General features: G+C 44.5%; 2 protein-coding genes across 2 annotated transcripts in view; one reads left to right on the top strand and one right to left on the bottom strand.

Moving 5' to 3' along the window:
* The first annotated feature begins 481 nt into the window (after positions 1–481).
* LOC131266978 (myeloid differentiation primary response protein MyD88-like) lies at positions 482–2,051 on the top strand. The gene is made up of 2 exons (XM_058269689.1): positions 482–848; positions 920–2,051. Exons 1-2 carry the CDS (start codon positions 482–484, stop codon positions 1,930–1,932), a joined length of 1,380 nt encoding a protein of 459 aa, XP_058125672.1. The 3' UTR covers positions 1,933–2,051.
* A 735-nt stretch (positions 2,052–2,786) lies between these two features.
* The window catches only part of LOC131266965 (potassium voltage-gated channel subfamily H member 8), a 38,914-nt gene continuing 24,173 nt past the window's right edge, over positions 2,787–17,527 (bottom strand). Inside the window, exons 8-18 of the mRNA XM_058269672.1 lie at positions 16,931–17,094; positions 15,324–15,528; positions 13,625–13,804; positions 10,051–10,169; positions 9,652–9,732; positions 6,869–6,964; positions 6,484–6,637; positions 6,272–6,387; positions 5,884–6,200; positions 5,029–5,248; positions 2,787–3,889 (exon numbers count right to left, since the gene is read on the bottom strand). Of these exons, the coding sequence (XP_058125655.1) occupies positions 2,876–3,889; positions 5,029–5,248; positions 5,884–6,200; positions 6,272–6,387; positions 6,484–6,637; positions 6,869–6,964; positions 9,652–9,732; positions 10,051–10,169; positions 13,625–13,804; positions 15,324–15,528; positions 16,931–17,094 (2,666 nt within the window). The 3' untranslated portion in view covers positions 2,787–2,875. The remainder of the gene's footprint in view (positions 3,890–5,028; positions 5,249–5,883; positions 6,201–6,271; positions 6,388–6,483; positions 6,638–6,868; positions 6,965–9,651; positions 9,733–10,050; positions 10,170–13,624; positions 13,805–15,323; positions 15,529–16,930; positions 17,095–17,527) is intronic.

The following is a 17,527-nucleotide window of genomic DNA, read 5'->3' as shown; positions in this document are numbered from 1 at the left end:
GCTATCTGTCACATTGAATGTTGTTTCCAAGGAGAAGCACTACACTGGTGGCTGGCAAGATTTTTGACGTTTGGTTTATACAAGGTCGTTACAAACCTATCCACAAACTTGATTGTACTTCTCCAACGAAAAAATCAAAATTCTTATAGAATACTCCTATTTCATCGTTTAATAATTGAGGTTTGATCGGGGAATAGTAAATACGAATGAAAAAAATCTTCTGCCCGCAATCGACGTCGTTGTTTCAACAATCTTCGTGAAGTAACCTCTTTTACGCTACCTTGGTAGAGCGCTCTTGACACTTGGGATGATTCAATTGGATTCCTGGTACCCAAAAGTGATCTTGTTTACTTCTTCTGCTCGTGTAACAACATTCATTCGCAACTTTTGTTCCGAGATAAGCCAATTCCCCAAGGTTACATGCGTGTTTCCTGTATTTTGTGCGCTCGTGTGAAAAAGCTTTGTGTCCGTTGCGTACCCAATGCTGGACAATCCCGCAAAAGTGACCGAGGTTCACGTCGGGAGTCGAAACGACCTGACGATGGTGCCGCTGAAAGCGCTCAGCCCGCTGACCCGTGACCTTCTTGGCAGCCTGTTGGACAAGGAGCGAATATTTCTTAGCGAGGCAGGATTTTCCCGCGACTGGCGGGGGCTGTTCTATTTGGCTGAAATTCCCAAAAGCCTCTACCCGCTAGTGAAGGGTCATGAAAAACATACGCACCGCCTGCTGGAGCTGTGGGAAAAGGAATCCCATCAATGCAAGGTTGATGCAAATCTGGCCCAACTGCAGAACCTTCTCGGTTGTATCGATCGATGGGACGTCGTGGATGATACGTCCGATTTGTTCGGTAAGTATGCCCGAATCACGCGAAACATGATGAAAGGACTTAAGACCATCGTATCGATTCTAAATTTACAGAGAAAGACGCGGAGAAGTTCTTACTGCAGGAACAGAGGCGTACGGCTCGAGAAAATCAACCAGCGGAATTGCAAGATGGCTATGTACCGGACGACAACGATATTATTGTGGTAGGCGATAGACCAGGCAACAAGCAACTGTTCGATGCCTTCATTCTATTCGCTCAGGAGGACATTGAGTTTGCCACGAAAATGGTGTCCCGTTTGGAGGCTCGCGGGTTGAACCTATGCCTTAAGGATCGTGATATTCTGGCCGGTGCTTCCTTCGAGCACGAGGTCATGTCGCGGCTCATTTCCGAGCGCTGCCGCCGCTTGGTGGTTATCATATCAGAGGCATTCCTAGCCAGCTCGCTCAACGATTTCACCGTTACCTTTGCCCAGGCGTTGCAGATCGAACGGAGGCAACGCAAGGTAATACCGTGCGTATATGGGAAATGTGACCTACCGCCACATCTCAAGTACACCTGTCGGTTGGATTATCAGCGATCGCAAAATTTGTACAACTTCTGGGACAAACTGGCTAACTCTATAAGACCATCGGCTACGGCGGTCGCAATAAAAGCGTCGCCCGTCAAAGAAGATCCAGAAGATCAGCCGCCCCCTAAGGCGCGGCCAGTCGCTGTAACCGCCCCCTTGCCGATTCCAAAGGTGGCCGTGGTCGAAGATGAACCGACGCTGGTAGTAAAACTACCGAACGCCGCGGAACAGGAGGGCTGCTCGTCCAGCTTAAAAAAGTCACACTCGTTCTGGGATCTGTTTTCCGGGCTCAGTCAAAAGAAGAACCGGCTTAACAGTAGCAGCTCACAGGTAAACATCAACGACATAACACCGTCGTCCAGCCCGAAAAAGGCGAGCTACTCCCCGCTGAGCTTTATCAAGCGGGATTCCTCGCAACCGAACGGTCACGCCGCTTCATCCGCTCCGTCTAAGGCTACGCCTGCGAAGGAGAAGCAGACGAAGTCGAAAAAGAAATGGTACAAATCGATGGGCCGTAAGGTGGCCACCGCAATATGATAGCACGACGACAGTGTGCCTTCCGATATCTGTGAACCGGTGTCACACGTTGGTGTATGACATATATTTTTATATACATTTCTTAGCAATGTAGGCTTTTGGCAATAAACGGTGGACCAAAAGAGGATATTACGCACAATTTTACCCCAATCTCTTTGTTATCTTTTCGCCAACTGATTCATTGAAAAAATGTAGCTATTATTTATGGAATCCGGTGCATATGTTCTCTCAGAAGTCGTCAAACTATGCTTGCATCATGCTCTGAATCTCCTAAAAGGCCAAAAATACCCACGAATCATTTCCGTCAGTGCAGTGTTCGTTGCCTGCTGCCTGTTTGATAAGAGCATCGCACTGCCTCTCTTATCGCTATTCGGATGAACTCTGACATCGCATCGGGTTCGCAACTGTATGCAGAACTGCTGGTTTGCAGTACAAGTTAAAACCATTGTCCAGTCTGTATCAAACTGACAAAATTGAATCCACTTTGATATCAGGATACTATATCAGTATATTAGAAGATAAATTTGACTAGACTATCAGTCGCCATACGATAAAACGCACCATTATTTGGTGCGTACGAAACATAACGCACCTGTAAACAGTTTTAATCTCGGGTGGAATGTAGCCGTAATCTGATACATTTGATAACGAACGTTGCGTAGTCGAAAAAAAACAAAACAACATTGAGTGGATTGGCGACGGAGAGAGATAGAGACTTTGGGGTAATCACATCATAATGGATCGGATGGGAACGAAACAAACAAAATCATGGCCACAAAAGAAAGACAGTTTGGTGATGTTGCTTTGTCAGCGTTAAAATATGTCTCATTTTATTTAATTCTCACTAGTTGTTTGTTTAAAATTGATTCAATGACGCAGACGATGTCAAAGAAAACGGGATTCCCGGCGACTACGGTGACTTTCGACATTCGGTCGGCAAGATTCAGCTGCCACCGAGCGAGCGAGATGAGGGCAGCGTCTTGAGCCCCTTCTCGAGATGGTCAGCGTCGCCGGCGGAAAAGCGGTAGTTCGGTGGTACGCGGTCCTGCTTGCGGAAGATATGGTTCATGGCGGATTGCTTCAGTACGTTCACATTTTCGTCTATCAGAATGCAGTCAGCGTCCGGGGCAGGAACCGGTCCTGGCCCTTCGTCCTCAGGGTTGGGTATTGGTGTCGTTCCTGCTGCCCCTGCTATTGATACTGCCGATGGATTGGGTGGTGGTTGTGGTGTTGAGAAAGATATGTTATCGTGGTTGGCACAGTCGGCCTTGGTGTTGGCGTGCAGCGAGAGTGGGTCGTGCGAACCCGGATAGTGACATTCGCCCTCCTGGTAGGCGCTGATGAGCGCCTGGTGCTGCTCGTAGAGATGACCCCCCGTTCCGTCGTCGGGCATCGGGGGATTGTTGGTGATGTTGGCGTAAAGGAAGGGGGCCTGCCGGAAGTGCGGTGTCTCGGCTACACGCGATGAGATGGTTTCGCCCGAGCTGGCCACCTCCGAGATGGTGTTCAGTGGGTACACCTTACTGAGATGATCGCACTCTTTACCGAAGACAGCCTCCACGCCGAGGATCTTCAGCACCAGGTGCGGATGCGCCAGCACAACCTTCTCGAGCGTATCGAAGTCGATCATGTTTTCCGTCTGCGTCGAGCTGGACATTTCCTCCGAGTACTTCTGAGACAGGATCGACTTACGCCGGTACATGGCTTCGGACAGGATCTCGGTTCCGTTCGGGCTCGCCAGACAAGGCTCGGCGAACGCGTTCATCTCGCGGCACCACATTTCCGGTGGATGGGAGCTACTGCGGGCCATCAGCACGTGGTCACTATCTCGCAGAATGCCGACGGCTCCATTCTGCAGGTTCGGTATCGAGCGGGCCGGCTGGAAGTGTCCCAGATCCAGCTGGGAGTTCATGGTGTTGTACGTCATCTCCTGCAGTGCTTGTATGGCATTTCGAACCTGCCGAAAAATTATGATTTAATTCCAAAGTGTTAGCAACATGATTGCATCATTGTTTCATTCCAGATCGTTTATCAAATAATCAACAAAGGGCTATTTCAGAAAGTTTCTTTATCATATTTAATATTGCTTAAATAAAGTTCTTTTTCATGTTATGTGTGCCAAGAAAAGATATTGAAATAATATTATTACTAACTCCGTGAAAATTTTCTCCCAAAGTGTTCTTGTTACACGGAATAATAACACGAGCTTGTACGTTTGGCTTGTGCACAAAATCTCATACTTCAAGTCACTGCTTGTGGATTTAAACATTGAAGAGAAGAAGGGTTTAATGTGGTGAGGTGTAGGTTGAATATACAAGCGTCATTGTAGGTTCAGGTGTTTTTCACTTTCAAATAAATTCTTCCAGTAAATGAATGTTACCTTCTTCGGATGAAGAGCAGAATATTTCATGAAGTTTGTGAAATTTTACGAATGAATGTTTTGTGTGCGCATCGAGTACTCAGGATAAAATAACTTCATGTGATGTTTTCTTGGCACACCATTTTATTAACTGCACATTCCCTAGCAGGATGAAGAAACCATCGAACGTTTTAAAACGAATTTTCCCTTAACAGGTCTATAAGACAGGTAGCGGAAATATAAGCAACCATCATTGGAGCAAATTCCACACACTCATCGTTGTCATTCTGGAAAATATGAATATTCCGTCAATGGTGAGTTTGATAAGAGATTGCTATCGATCGCCCTTCCGGAGTGGCTATGCCTATCTCTCCAGCTTTGACACACGTCGGTAGAAACCATATTGGATGGACAAGATAAACTGATGTGTACAGTTTCGTGCAGACATATTGGTGGCATGGTTAGGCACAATGGAAATGGTGTCATTTTTCCGAGTTGTAAAACTCAAGATGTTCAGGCAATCAATCCAAATAGCTGACAGCATTTCTGAATTGTAAAAGTTTCCCAGAGGGGTTAATTTTGCTCTTCATTCAAGTTCTTTGTCTGACAACCGTTTGCTAAAGTCCTACACTCGGCTGAAACTCCCGATATACGAATGAAGATACTTTTAATTTGAATGCCCCCTACCGGAGAGGTGAAATTAAGTTTTCCAAGCTTCCGCCCGGCGTTTACCTTACCTCCATGCTGAGTGCAGCGACGTCGTTGTGCAGCGTGGTGACCTGATTGTCTAACCGCTCCACGGACACGCGGCTCTTGGACTCCTTCTCCTTGGTCACCTCCAGATTGAGTCCCTCGAGGGAGTTGCTCTCCTCCGCGGTTGCCGCCTGGCTGCTGGGCGTGTGTACTGATCGTTGCCGTTCGACTCGTTCCCGCAGCGCCACCAACGACCGATTACGGCTAAGCGTTCCAACGATGATGAGGACCGAGGTGGGGGGTTGGAAAACGAGGGGATGAATTAGCGAATTTGTTGCATTTTCCCAACAGAAGAATGCCGCGTATTGCTGCTGTCCGTGGGTGGTTTTGGGATCCTGTCGCGGATGCTGCACCGCCTATGGTATTTAATATCACAGAATGCAGTAACTTTCCCATCATTGGATCCTGAATCATGCAGCAAACTTGTTTGGTTAGGATTAACTTGTTTGGTTAGGATTAACGTGTTTGGCATGGAAGGATGGTTGGCTTACTCTTTGATAATTACTTTTAGTGGCTAAATTCACACGAGTAAAACAAGTTAAAGGGAGAGATGGCCGTAGTTGCTGTTTGAATTTACAATAATATTGTTTTAAATTTGTTTTATAAATAAACCTGTGTATTTTATTTGATATCTAGCATAATATTTCTTCATTCGGGCAACTTTGTCGTACGTGGGCATCGAAGTAAAGCTTCGTTCATATTAAACAAAATGACACGGCATACTTTAATCCGTACAAACTTGATTGAATTCATCAGAGATAACTTCCATTTGTCGTTGGGGTTTCTAATCCTTACCGGCCACAAATGCCCCATTCTCCTTGTCCATTTCCCCCACTCACCTGTGCACCAACTTTGCATGCCGCGGACTGGCGACGGCGGCATTGTGCGCCGGCGACTTCTGGAGCGAGGTGTTCATCGGCGAGGCCGAACTCGACTCGGCGTCTGACTGGTTCTCGTCGTCCTCGCTGATCGACGGCAGCGCCAGGCACGGCCCGTTGTTCTCCGTCTCCTCCTCGGCCTCGTAGCCCTCGCGCAAGTTGTACGTGAGGTCGTGCTGGATGTCGTTGGCAAACTCCTGCTGATACTCCGGGTATAGACGCAGCACCTCGACCAGCCCGCCCATGTGGATGCTCTTCAGGTCGCAGTAGGTGAGTGCCTGCGGGAGAGATAGAACGCGTGCATAAGGTTGAAAGCGCCCTCCGAGCTGCGGTCTGGCCAGCCGTCTACCTTCACGTCGCCGCTGCTCTTCACGATGGTGTCCTGCGAGCCGGCGTTTCCCGAGTTGCCCTGGCTGCCGTGCAGCAGATGGACGCTTATATCACAGCCAACGAGATCTCCCTTGCCTGCGTTTTTCGGTTCACGAGGGCCAGCAAAATGCTAATTAGTGATGTGGCACACTAGCCATGGGTCCCGCTGTCTCCCCCTCGCCCCAGACTCACCCAGGATGGCGACGACCATGTTGTTCTGCATCACCTCCATCGAGCCGTTGCAGATGTAGTAGATGTAGCTGAGCGCATCGCCCTTGTGGATTAGGTACTCGCCCGGTGCGCAAAAGTTCGCCTTGATATGTAGAGATAGCAGCTTCAGGCAGCCCTACGGCGTGGAGTTTGGTCCGTTTTCAGAGCATTTCCACCAAAAGCAAAGATAACAAAACAAAACCAAAATGCACCGACACGCATCAGAAATGGACAAAACTCATCAGCTCATGACAACCCGGTGACACAGTGGAAGCCTAGCGGATGATTGGATACTGAGCGCTCCCATCTTATCCGGCAAGAAGCTCCATGGTGGTCACAGGCACAGACACATACACCTAATGCTTACCTGGGAGGCAGATTCGAAAATAGGCAACTGAAGGATTTCACGATGCAGGTGCATTGATATGTCTCCCCGGAGCTCTTCGGGGAATTCTTTCAAGATCTGAAAAACCGGTAAGAGGGAAAGGAGTAACGCAAGGTAATTTGGATCCTGTGGAGAACTAAACCGAAGGGAGGCCATGCAAATCATGGCCCATGTACTAACAGCTTTCTGTTTATTCAACGGAGGTAGCGAAAATTAAATTTACTTAAATGTTTCTTTCCTTTTTCGTAAACGTCCCATTAGTCATAATTGGAAGAGGTAGCTGAGATTTTTTCATCCTCAATTTGCCCTATTAAAGTCACCAAATAATTATCTTCCCAGTTTTCGTATCAGAATGTCACACATCACGTTCTCTTTAAATATATTTTTTTATGAATCCCTTATTCTATATCTTTCGAGTTACGTTCTCAGAACCTTGTTATTAGGTGGTCGGAGTTAATTCTTTCAAACTTCTGTTTCGGGACCTCCCAGAACATGATGCGGTCTGACAACAAAGGGTGACACTTTTTATGTTCTGGTTCACCGATTCAGTACACCAGCGTCGGTTAAAACCGTGCCTGGTTACATAATATTATTCAAACATCGGGAGCATCGGGTCGACACTTTGTGTAGCCCACATTGCCACGTTCCGCGTCGGGGAAACCCACATACCATTACGGCGAATTTTCCAAGTGTTTCGGAGAAACTTTTCACTCAAACAACCTGTCCAAACCCGTCAGGCTCACGCAAAGGTGAATGGATCGCAGATGGTGTGGGTCGCTGAGCCAGCTGGGTGTTTTGCAGATTCCAATCGGGTGGTTTGTCCGTTCTTCCGGCGCCTTACCGGAAACTTGGTCGCTACATTTGTACACACACACACAGACACAGTTTCGCGGAACGGTTCTACTTCGGTAGAGGTAACCTTGGTGCCCCGGGTTCCGGCCAACTCTCTGTCGGATAAAATATTCTACGCAAATAGAGCAAAGCTTTTTCACCGAACGGCCGATTGTATAGCGGACGAATGATTCTACTGGAAGTGCTTCCGCCGGATCGAAGGCGCTTGAATGGCTTTTAGCACCATTGTTCGGAACAATCGACACTTAATGTTGCGGTAATCAATGTTGGAGCAAAGTGAGCAACATTATTCTAATATAGGCATATTTTATGTTTTTTCCCCGGAATTGAGTGCCACCGTTGACGTACTGTTACAGTTTTCGGAATTGTCTCACAATACCGAGCCGGTCGGTGGTACTTATCGCAACCAACTCCGGGCTGAAAAAATGCCATCGACTTCTAATATAATTCTAGAACAAACGAAATGCTCCATGTGAGGCCTTAGAAATAACCTGCCTATGTCTTGTCAATCTACAATCTTTTACAAAAACTTGTTGTAAAATTAAAAGTTCACATCAAATGCTACTTTCTTGAATTTTTTTGACGTTTAGAAGAATTGAAATTCACTTATTCTAGTTTGTTTTACTTGACCATGTAATTTTTTATGTAACTTTACAGGAAAAATCCCATTTTCCTTCACTTCTGTTTACAAATAAGTTTTGATTGTCTTTTTTATCCTTTCGCTGAACAATCGAATGTGCTGTTTCAAATGTTGGTTTAGATACTTTTTCAAAATGAAAATCACATGAAATTATCTATGTTTTACAGATTTATAATGAAATAGCCTCGATACAATAGTGCGTTATTCCCGATTCGTGAAACTTTTCCTTCTAATGATAAAAATCCATTAATAATGTATGTTTTCTCCTTTAACTTCAATCCGGTTGGGTCTTGCTTTTAAAATTCGCAAAATTTACTCTTGCACAGTTTATCCAACAACGAATGCATTCGTTCAACCTTCCACATATCGTATATACCTTCGTATATCAAAACGAAAAAAGGCTTATCTCTAGTATGAATATTCTGTGAGTAATTTTAAAAGATGTCACACGCGAGTAAAGATTGCCTTTTCGCTACAAATCCCCCGATAAGCATAATCTATCCCAAATCTGTCCCGACTTTCCTCGGTTCAAACATTATTTATGAGGCAACCGACCGATGTGCGTGTGGTGTGTGTGTGTGTGTGGGTGGGGGACTTATACCCACGCATACCCACCCCATTTCGTCCTTTGGGTTAGTTCATGTTGTTCGTCATCCTTTTGGAAAAGTTACTCTGTTTCCCCTTCATATACCATGTGTGCTCAGGCACGAACAACACACAAAGAAGACAATCTAGGACTTTCAGTTTGCCCTTCAAAAAAAAAAAAAGAAAAAAGAATTCCCTCAGCGTGCGCAGAAAATTAACAAAGAAACCTGAACTGAAAAGTGCATCGACTAACAATGGGAGTGAAAGTTCTTCCACACTGGGTTTTCCCTTGTTGCTTAAAAATGCATGCTCAAACCACAGCAATAAAGTTAGAAAGATTGCCGCTCCGCTGGTGTCACAAATGCATACCTCTAGATAAGAGCCATCCCAGGCGGCAAGTGTGCGGTAATTTTGTGCTTTCCGTATTTTAATGGCACCCTGAATAGGGTGAGCATTCCATTAAAAGTTACCACCACAACGGTACGGTGGACCTTAAGACACCCATTTCCAGTGAAGTACCCGGTAAAAGTTGCTCCCCAGTCGGACGAGCGTGACGTGTTACGTAAAACCGGGCGCAAATGTGCATTACTCGAGAGTTGTTCTTGTTTTCTCTCAACAACAAACTGTTCTGTTGACTGCCGACCGACCCACCCGCACCCACCTCCCTCCAAGGCAAGTAGGTACCTACCTCATACACATCAATTCCATGATTAAGTGACCACATTGTTTGGAAGTAGTCCTGCATCCGCTGCTTCAGCTCCTTCGGCATCTGCGGAAGAGAAATGGGTTAGAGGGAAAACATTTAGAAAAAAAGCCAAGCAACGCCGAGTGAGGTTGAAAAAATTACGAATACAAATGTGCGGAAAAGCGGTTTTCCGCGGTCTTTGACAGGCTGCAGCTGCAAAAACCAAGCGCACCCGCCAGCAAACGAAATTAAACTCGTTCGCGTGGAAATCCTGGGCTTCCTCTTCACGGGACGTAAGGCGAACCGGAACCACCAGCGCCGAATCACGTGGAGCAGACGCAGGAAAATGTCGTCGGGCCTTTTCCGGGCGTACCAAGGCGTACGCAAACGGTGTGTGCTCACCTGATGCAGGGCGATGAAATCCTTCAAGTCGCGCCACTTGCTCTGGTACTGCGAGCGGCGTGAATACATTCGCTGAATTATGGCCGTCACGTTTCCGAACACCACGGCGTGCATAAGCGCTGGAACGGGGAAGACGGTTACGGTGGTTAGTAATCGTTAGCTGGTGGCGCAGGGACGAAACTTTGATATGAAAAGGTAAAAATAAAACATCCACCCTTTCCTCCCCTGCTCGAAGGACATTCAAGGACTATGAACAAAAATAAAGGGAAGGAAAAAATACCGGAGCAATCCGCCACTCGTTTTCTCCCAGGGGTTGGTAAAATCACGGTGAAAAGCTTCGAGGAAACGGAAAATGGCCTAGAACGAGTCGGTCGAAAGCTTCTAGTTAAACTTACACCGTAGGGGACCCTAACTAGAATTGAAAGACACTGCTGCGATTGAAATCGACTCCGATTTTCCGTGCAACCTCCCTAGTAGGGGAAAATGTTCCACTATACACCTCTATTCGTGGATCGTACAGCATTAGCAACTCAAATTTAAACATTTCGATGCCTAACCTAAAGTTTAACAAAAGAAAAAGAAACAAGAATCCCGGCAGTTTTGTTGATTTATAACCGCAATCCAAGATTTATAAACTTTAATCTTAACTTGCGAACAATCTTCAATATTGTGATATTTTTACTTGATACAATTTAGATTTCTATATCCAATCCAGTTTTTGCAGTATTTTTACTAAAACATGTGCTTATCACATCAACGTTTACTCGAAAACGTATCTAATATTAATCCTCTTTTTTTTTAATTGCGACATGCTACCTAAGCCCTATGTGATGTATTTTTGCCCTTACGGTGCTTATTGCTGCACTTTCCCCTACGTTCTTTCAGAAATTCATGACTGAAATTGCGATTGAAAAAAAATGAGAACCGCTATGTCAAGTGGTGTGCGTTAGTGGGAACAGAAGGGAAAACGGTAAGCGATGGTAAGCAGGACGTCATTTCAACCACCTTGCTTTTGAAACGAAACCGATCTTTCCCGCAAAACCTCATTAGGGCAGTCGATATCGCGAATTCAATCGTGCGGTTCGTCGGAGATTTGATTGGGTTTTCATTTTCCCTTTTTGCTCCCCGGGACCGCTTCCTATCCACCTTCCGGCCTACACCACACACCCACTCAGGCCAAGCACTGGACTTGACTGCCGAATATTAAATTCCCACGCACACCCTTCAATCGTTGGTCACGTTTTTGGTGTGGAAAGTGTCGTCTGTCGGTGACGCTATCAGCTTTTCTCAGCCGCACGCTCAACGTACCGGTTACGGCTGGCAAAGGGCGGGAAAAACAACAGGCAACTCGGCCGCGGAGGGTCAGGGGAACGGCGGTTGTAAATAAAAATCTTTCCATCTGATCCTTCCCAAGTTTACCCCCCTCCTCGTCCGGATCAGGAGCGAGTGAAACTCCAAAAACCACGGCGATTGGGCGGCTTTTCATGGCCACTTTTTGGATTTTCTCCGTCGTCGCGTGCGCGATCCCACGTTCCTTTCGGGCCACGACATTTTTCATTATTTTTCCACTTTGTTTTTCTTTTCTCCTTTGGTCTAATTTTTTTCCTATTTTGCTTTTGCCGACCGCTCATTTCGAAGGTTCCTCCCCCCAAAACTCCGTCTGCCGCCTACTAGATATACGACACCTCCAAGGGTCGCCACAATTGTTATTCGGCATCCCTTCAGATCCTGTCATTTGCACCTATTGTTATTCTGGTCAGCTCAGCAAACCACCCTCTGGTAAACTCCCAAGCCATGCCGACTCACCCAAACGTCGTGAAGATGGTGAACACAAGCACACACTCACACAAACGCAAACTTTCCTCAACCGAGTACGGTTCGGAATGCGGCTTACAGTGATGGTATGCCGATAAAGTTAATCATGATAGGGACTGCCAATAGCGAGGTTTTCCCAACCACACCCCTCTTTGTTGATGCCTGTAAAAGGATGCCCCCGAAAATAACAATCCTTTTCTTGAACCTTCTTCGTGGGCTAATAAATTCTGCCTATTTTTCTACCGGGACCCGGTGCAAATCAATTGTGTGCCTACGGATCCGCAGGGTACAGTGCGATAACTTTACTCTATCTTTAGAAATTGTATTGTTTAACAAAATAAAAAAAGAATAACTGACACTCTTGCACAGGACTGGATGCTCAACACAAACAAATTTTCTGTTTTTGTGCAGAGTAAAAAACCACAAGAGAAACCACTCTTTTATATCTCTCCGAGTTTGAAGTTTTCCAATTTCGTCCTACTTTATCATCTCTTTTGGTTAAATCCTATGTAAAATCCATCTCATTTACTTCTGTGCTTTAATTCTTCAAACAAATCAATCACGCGAATAATTTTTGAATAAGTACATTCCGCTGTTTCATAGTGAAAGAATATTATAGAGTTCTATTGCAGAATCCTGAAAATGTTAATTCTTGAAAACAATATGAAAACACTTTCTTATTCTACATGAATTGTATCCTAATAAACTATAATTTTTCATGTCTTAACAATGTTTTCGTTTACTTTGCCTAAGGTTGTGTTTAATCCTTTTGAGAAAAAAAAAATCTTCAACTGTGACTTTAGTAGTAAACTAGTTGAGACTGTGCAGAACCTTCACTTTAAATTAGAAATCTATTTATCTCTAATCGCTTATTAGAAATCTGTTATTAAGTAGAAAAAATTGATTAAGTGTTCATTCAACGCCCTTTTCAATATCATAATTATAGTATAGCTATAATATTATACTAACAATTATAAACAAAAACCAATAAATCGTACACCAAAAACTATTAAGTGAAAGTTCTTTACGATAGGGAAAAGATTGGCACAAAAAATTTATTCAATAGAGGACATAATCAAAATATCAAAATCAAATCATTGCATTCGTGCAGATGATTGTAGCATAAAATACATGCGAAATGGATAGGTTCCATTTCAGGGAAACGTTGAAAATGCTTCAGCAAATATAACTAGTTCTGTCACATGTGGGTCTTGTTTCTGAATTTCACTAGATTTGAATTACAAATCAGCAACTCTGGCGTAGAATCTTTCCAATTTGGTGATCGAGTGATATGTAAAATACTTTTTTGTTATTTTCAACCCCGAGGTTCGAATGTCCAGGCAATCCCGTGGACTAGCTGGTGTGTGAGATGGTTTAAAAGCCATTTGCTCACCGGTTCCCAGTTTCTAATCGGAACGAAGTGTCCGGCCAGCATTCGGTGTGCCTGATTGTCGTAAATATTAAAGGCGACAACATCAACCAAGGTATGCAAACACAGCGGCCTCCAGCGGTAGGGCCTAACCAACTAACCAACTAGCTAACTAGCTAACTAACTGTCGGGAAATGGTTTCCCTCTGGCCAAGTCGGGGCCTCGGGCCTGTAATCGCATCCGGATGTGTGGGAAAGGCTTCGGCCCGGCCTGGACCGACACACCACGATCCCACGGATCCCTCGCCATCCAAACAAACTCACCACAATGTTGCCCGCTATGGTGCGCCTGTATGCCCCTCCTTCCCTGCCACTAAACTATGCCACTTACCTCCGATCAGCATCATGACGATGCTGAAAATTTTCTCACTCAGTGTCGTCGCCGAAACGTTGCCGAAGCCCACGGAGGTAAGGCTGGTGAAGGTGAAATATAATGCCGTTATGTATGCCTCGCCGTGCGTCACGTTAGATACGGGAATTTTCAGCCGCTCCGCCAGCGTGTGGATCCATCCTGTGCCCGGTCGAGGCCGCGCCGGAAAAGCAGAGGGGAGGGCAAAGAAGGAAGCAAGAAAGGATAAAACTTGATACCGATCCTGGTAACGAATTTTGTGGTTTGATGAACTGTCGGGCGTTTTTGTTTTTTGTTTTTTGCTCTCGCTCTATCTCTCTGCTTCCGCCCACCGTGCGGTTTTCGTGGTGAGCTTTCCTCGAGGTTGGAGTCGGAGGAGGGTGAGGGAAGGGAGATAAGTTACAACTTGTCCGCACTACACGCAAACTTCCGCCACCGGTGAACGCTTAACACTAAATTCTCCACATGCTACCAACCATGTGCGGTTTTCCATGTCACAAGTTCAAGGATAAGAAAACCGTAAAGGGATAAACAGAAGGGCGGGAAAGAAGGAAGAAAAACAGTAAGAAAACCATCTCGCGTTTGAGAATTGTAGCAAGCGATCGAATCAACAGAACGGGCCCGAATGACACATCCTCTTAGCACTGGCATCCGACAATTTGCTTATCGTGTGTAAGGTTGCTCTTCGAACGCCGGCACGCATACTTAATTTGTTTCTTCAGGTGGTACTTTCACGATCTTGGCTCTTGAAGGCTTAAAAGCCTCGCTTCCGTGCGTTGGTGGGGAAATGAATAGCGTTGAATCGAATCTCATCAGACAAGACTAATAAACGAGGAAAACGAAACTACCGCTACCTGCTGCTAAATTACTTAGCTCTAAAGATGTTCTATATGCCTTCGAGCGTAAAGCGTGGCGTGTGCCATAAGTGTGTAGAAAGTGATTTTTTTTAGCAGAACGCCAAACGAATTTAAACGAGTGTTGAGATACAGAAGGCAACGAGTGCAAATTGTTTTTACTACGAAGCTATTGCTTGTGGATATTTGGTGAATTTACTAGCATTGCTAAGAATATAAGAATATTGTTTAAGAATAGAAGGTCTGATGGAGTTGTATTAAAATTTTAGGCTACTTACAATTTATAATTCTGTTTGTAGATGCTACGAAAACTGTGCTAAATATTCAAAGAAAATAAAACGAAGGTGTATTCTAAATAATATTAAGTAAGACATGTTTAGAACGTCGTAAATATTAATAATAAATGATAGAGGTCCTGCGAAACTGTTTGATCTTAATAATTATATACTCTTATGCTACAAATGTTTTAATTTCGCTTAAAAATGCATCTCCTATGGTCTTATGTTGAAACTCAATAAGCTAGAAATTAAAAAAAAACGTAACTTAAAAAGCATACATCCACTCTTAATATTCATAACTAAGTTCGTCTAATTAAGATTCATGATATGCTCAACCTAATTATATCCTTCTGATCTGAATACCTGCCCACTAAGGCACCAGCGTATCAAATTATCATACCCGGGTGGTTCCTACTTGATGCTACCTACTTTCCATTCCCTCGCCCTCCACCTCCTTTCTGCTCTTCCCATCGCCCGGCAGTTGGCCGGCAATGGCTGGTGTGTTCGTGTGGTGCATAATGTTTGAAGCGTCATGTTCAACCAACTTACCGATGTCCCAGTCCGCATCGTTAAAGAGTCTTTCTTTCTCTGCAATCACATACCAAACGCAAGCGAGCCAATGGGCAACTAAGGAGAAGCATAGCATCAACAGGGTTAAAATCATAGCCGTGTACTGAGAGTATCTATCCATCTTTTGAAGCAATCGTGCCAGCCGCAACAAACGTGTTAATTTGACTAAGTGTATGTGAGATTCCTGTGCAAGAACGGGGTAAAAGAGAAACGGGAGAAGAGTTCGCAGATCAGTGTTTTGGTTGGCCAAAGTAGAACTAAGTACTGGAAAAGTATGACATGATTTCCATTCCCGAGTCGTATCAATCCATGCGTTAACATGAAGTATAAACCGTACTGACGCAAGACGAAATCAAGGTTTCACGCTTAAGCCAAAGTTTGTTTGTTTTAAAATAACATTGCAATTAGACATCTTCTGTAAATTATATAACCGAAAGTTTTGAAAAAACTAATTATATTCATATTTGAACATTTTATAATAACTTTATTAATATCGAGAAAATGAATTTGTTCGACCATCATTAAAGAAGTTAGTGAGCTATAATATGCACATTAAATTTAAGATTTACTACTCAAAATCACAAAATAAAAAATTATTGCAAAATTGAGTCTACAATAATAAACTTGCTTATATAAAAAAGACAAAAAAATTAAAATGTTCAAAATTATTTACTTTTTAGCTAATAATATGAATTGTTAAATAATCAATAGGAATCTGTTTTCAAACAAAGAATACAAAACTACCGAATGAATTTGAAAAAGAAAAATGAAATATTCTACTGTTTAAACTCTACATTTGACAAATTTGATCATTTCATCATTGAAATCATCGTTTTAAGTGAAATACCGGCAAGGGAATGCATTAAATATTATAATAAAAAAAATTTGCTGAAATTTTTCAATAAAATGTTTACAGCAATAAAAATTAGTAAACACTGGTTCCATATTCACTACCCGGCTTTGGTATTTTTGTTTGAAATTCTGAACAGACGCTGCACTAGATTTGAACGGTTCATTTAATGATAGGTGAATGAATATAAAATTCCACTGTAATTATTCAAAATTACCAACTGTACAAATAAATCAAAAGCAGTAGTTTCAAGCTAGTTCTATTGAACAGCTTGCGAATGGGAAAACTTGATCACCGAGAAACTATTTTACATCAACAAAGATCAGGGCATCCCAGTGAAACCGTATGATGCGGGAAATTTATGGCAAAACGCACAGTATGAAGTTAAACATGGGCCTGCAAACATTACCCAGTTTGATTTCACGCTCATACCCGGCTGTGCGCCTTCTTCCACCGGTTTGGCGGAACGAAGGGCCCCCGAAAGGGTATCACTTACGGTTTCATGGGCGGATAAAGATAGTTTCCGGGATGTGCCCTCTTTACTGCCGGCGCAAGTAGTAGCAAACCGGCGATAAATCAAGAACAATTTTATGGGAAACCTTTGCCGGGTGGTGTCGACGGGAGGTACATTTCCCGCGCTTGTGCCAAACTTTTACGACGAGTATCTCCCGCCCCCGATCGCTTCGCAGCCGCCGGAGAACGAGTCCCTGCTGCCCGGTTTGGGGAATTAACTTACCTCACCACTAATGACATTGCTTGCGTAAAGGTGATCGAAGGGCAGGGCGGCCAGCAGATCCACCACGAACCAGCTGCGGAGATAGTTCAGGGCGATGCTTTTCGAGTCCGACACGACCTCGCCCTTGCGCGAAACGTACGTCGTGCGAAAGTTTACTAAAATATCTACCGGAGCGGGAAATGGAGGGAAAATTCATCGGGTTCGGTGCCGGGATGGATGAAGAGAAAATTGAAAACAGAATTAGATGGAACATCAACGAACGGGAAGCGGGGAGCCGGTGAGCGACGCGCCGAGCGCAAGAGAAAGGGTGTCAGAGGCAGCGCTATTACGGTTAAGGTCCTGGCCGAAAACATTCCCGCTACGATGGGCGGATTTGGGGAAAATTGGTAGTAACCCAACGGAGCAATGATTCAGTTAAACGATGCAATTAGTTATATAGGTACCTCCAATAACCAGCAGCGGGCGGTGAAAAAAAATGGCGAACGGTTAACATTACGGTCGGCGCAATCTACAATGGCGGCGGAGATAAAGTTTACTGTTTGCCCATTACACCTTCACCCTGCTGCCCCCTTTCGCTCGCTCGCCCGTCTCCGTTCG

The sequence above is a fragment of the Anopheles coustani genome, chromosome 2 (assembly GCF_943734705.1).
Source record: "Anopheles coustani chromosome 2, idAnoCousDA_361_x.2, whole genome shotgun sequence".
Classification (NCBI taxonomy): Eukaryota; Metazoa; Arthropoda; class Insecta; order Diptera; family Culicidae; genus Anopheles; species Anopheles coustani.
Note: the sequence above shows the minus strand (reverse complement) of the source record. Positions and strands in the feature narration are given on the sequence as shown.

Excerpts from the sequence above, each read along its gene's own strand:
- LOC131266978 (XM_058269689.1), top strand. The coding sequence starts at position 482 with ATGCTGGACAATCCCGCAAAAGTGACCGAGGTTCACGTCGGGAGTCGA. Across the intron at positions 849-919 it reads TGATACGTCCGATTTGTTCG|AGAAAGACGCGGAGAAGTTC; the intron begins GTAAGTATGCCC and ends CTAAATTTACAG.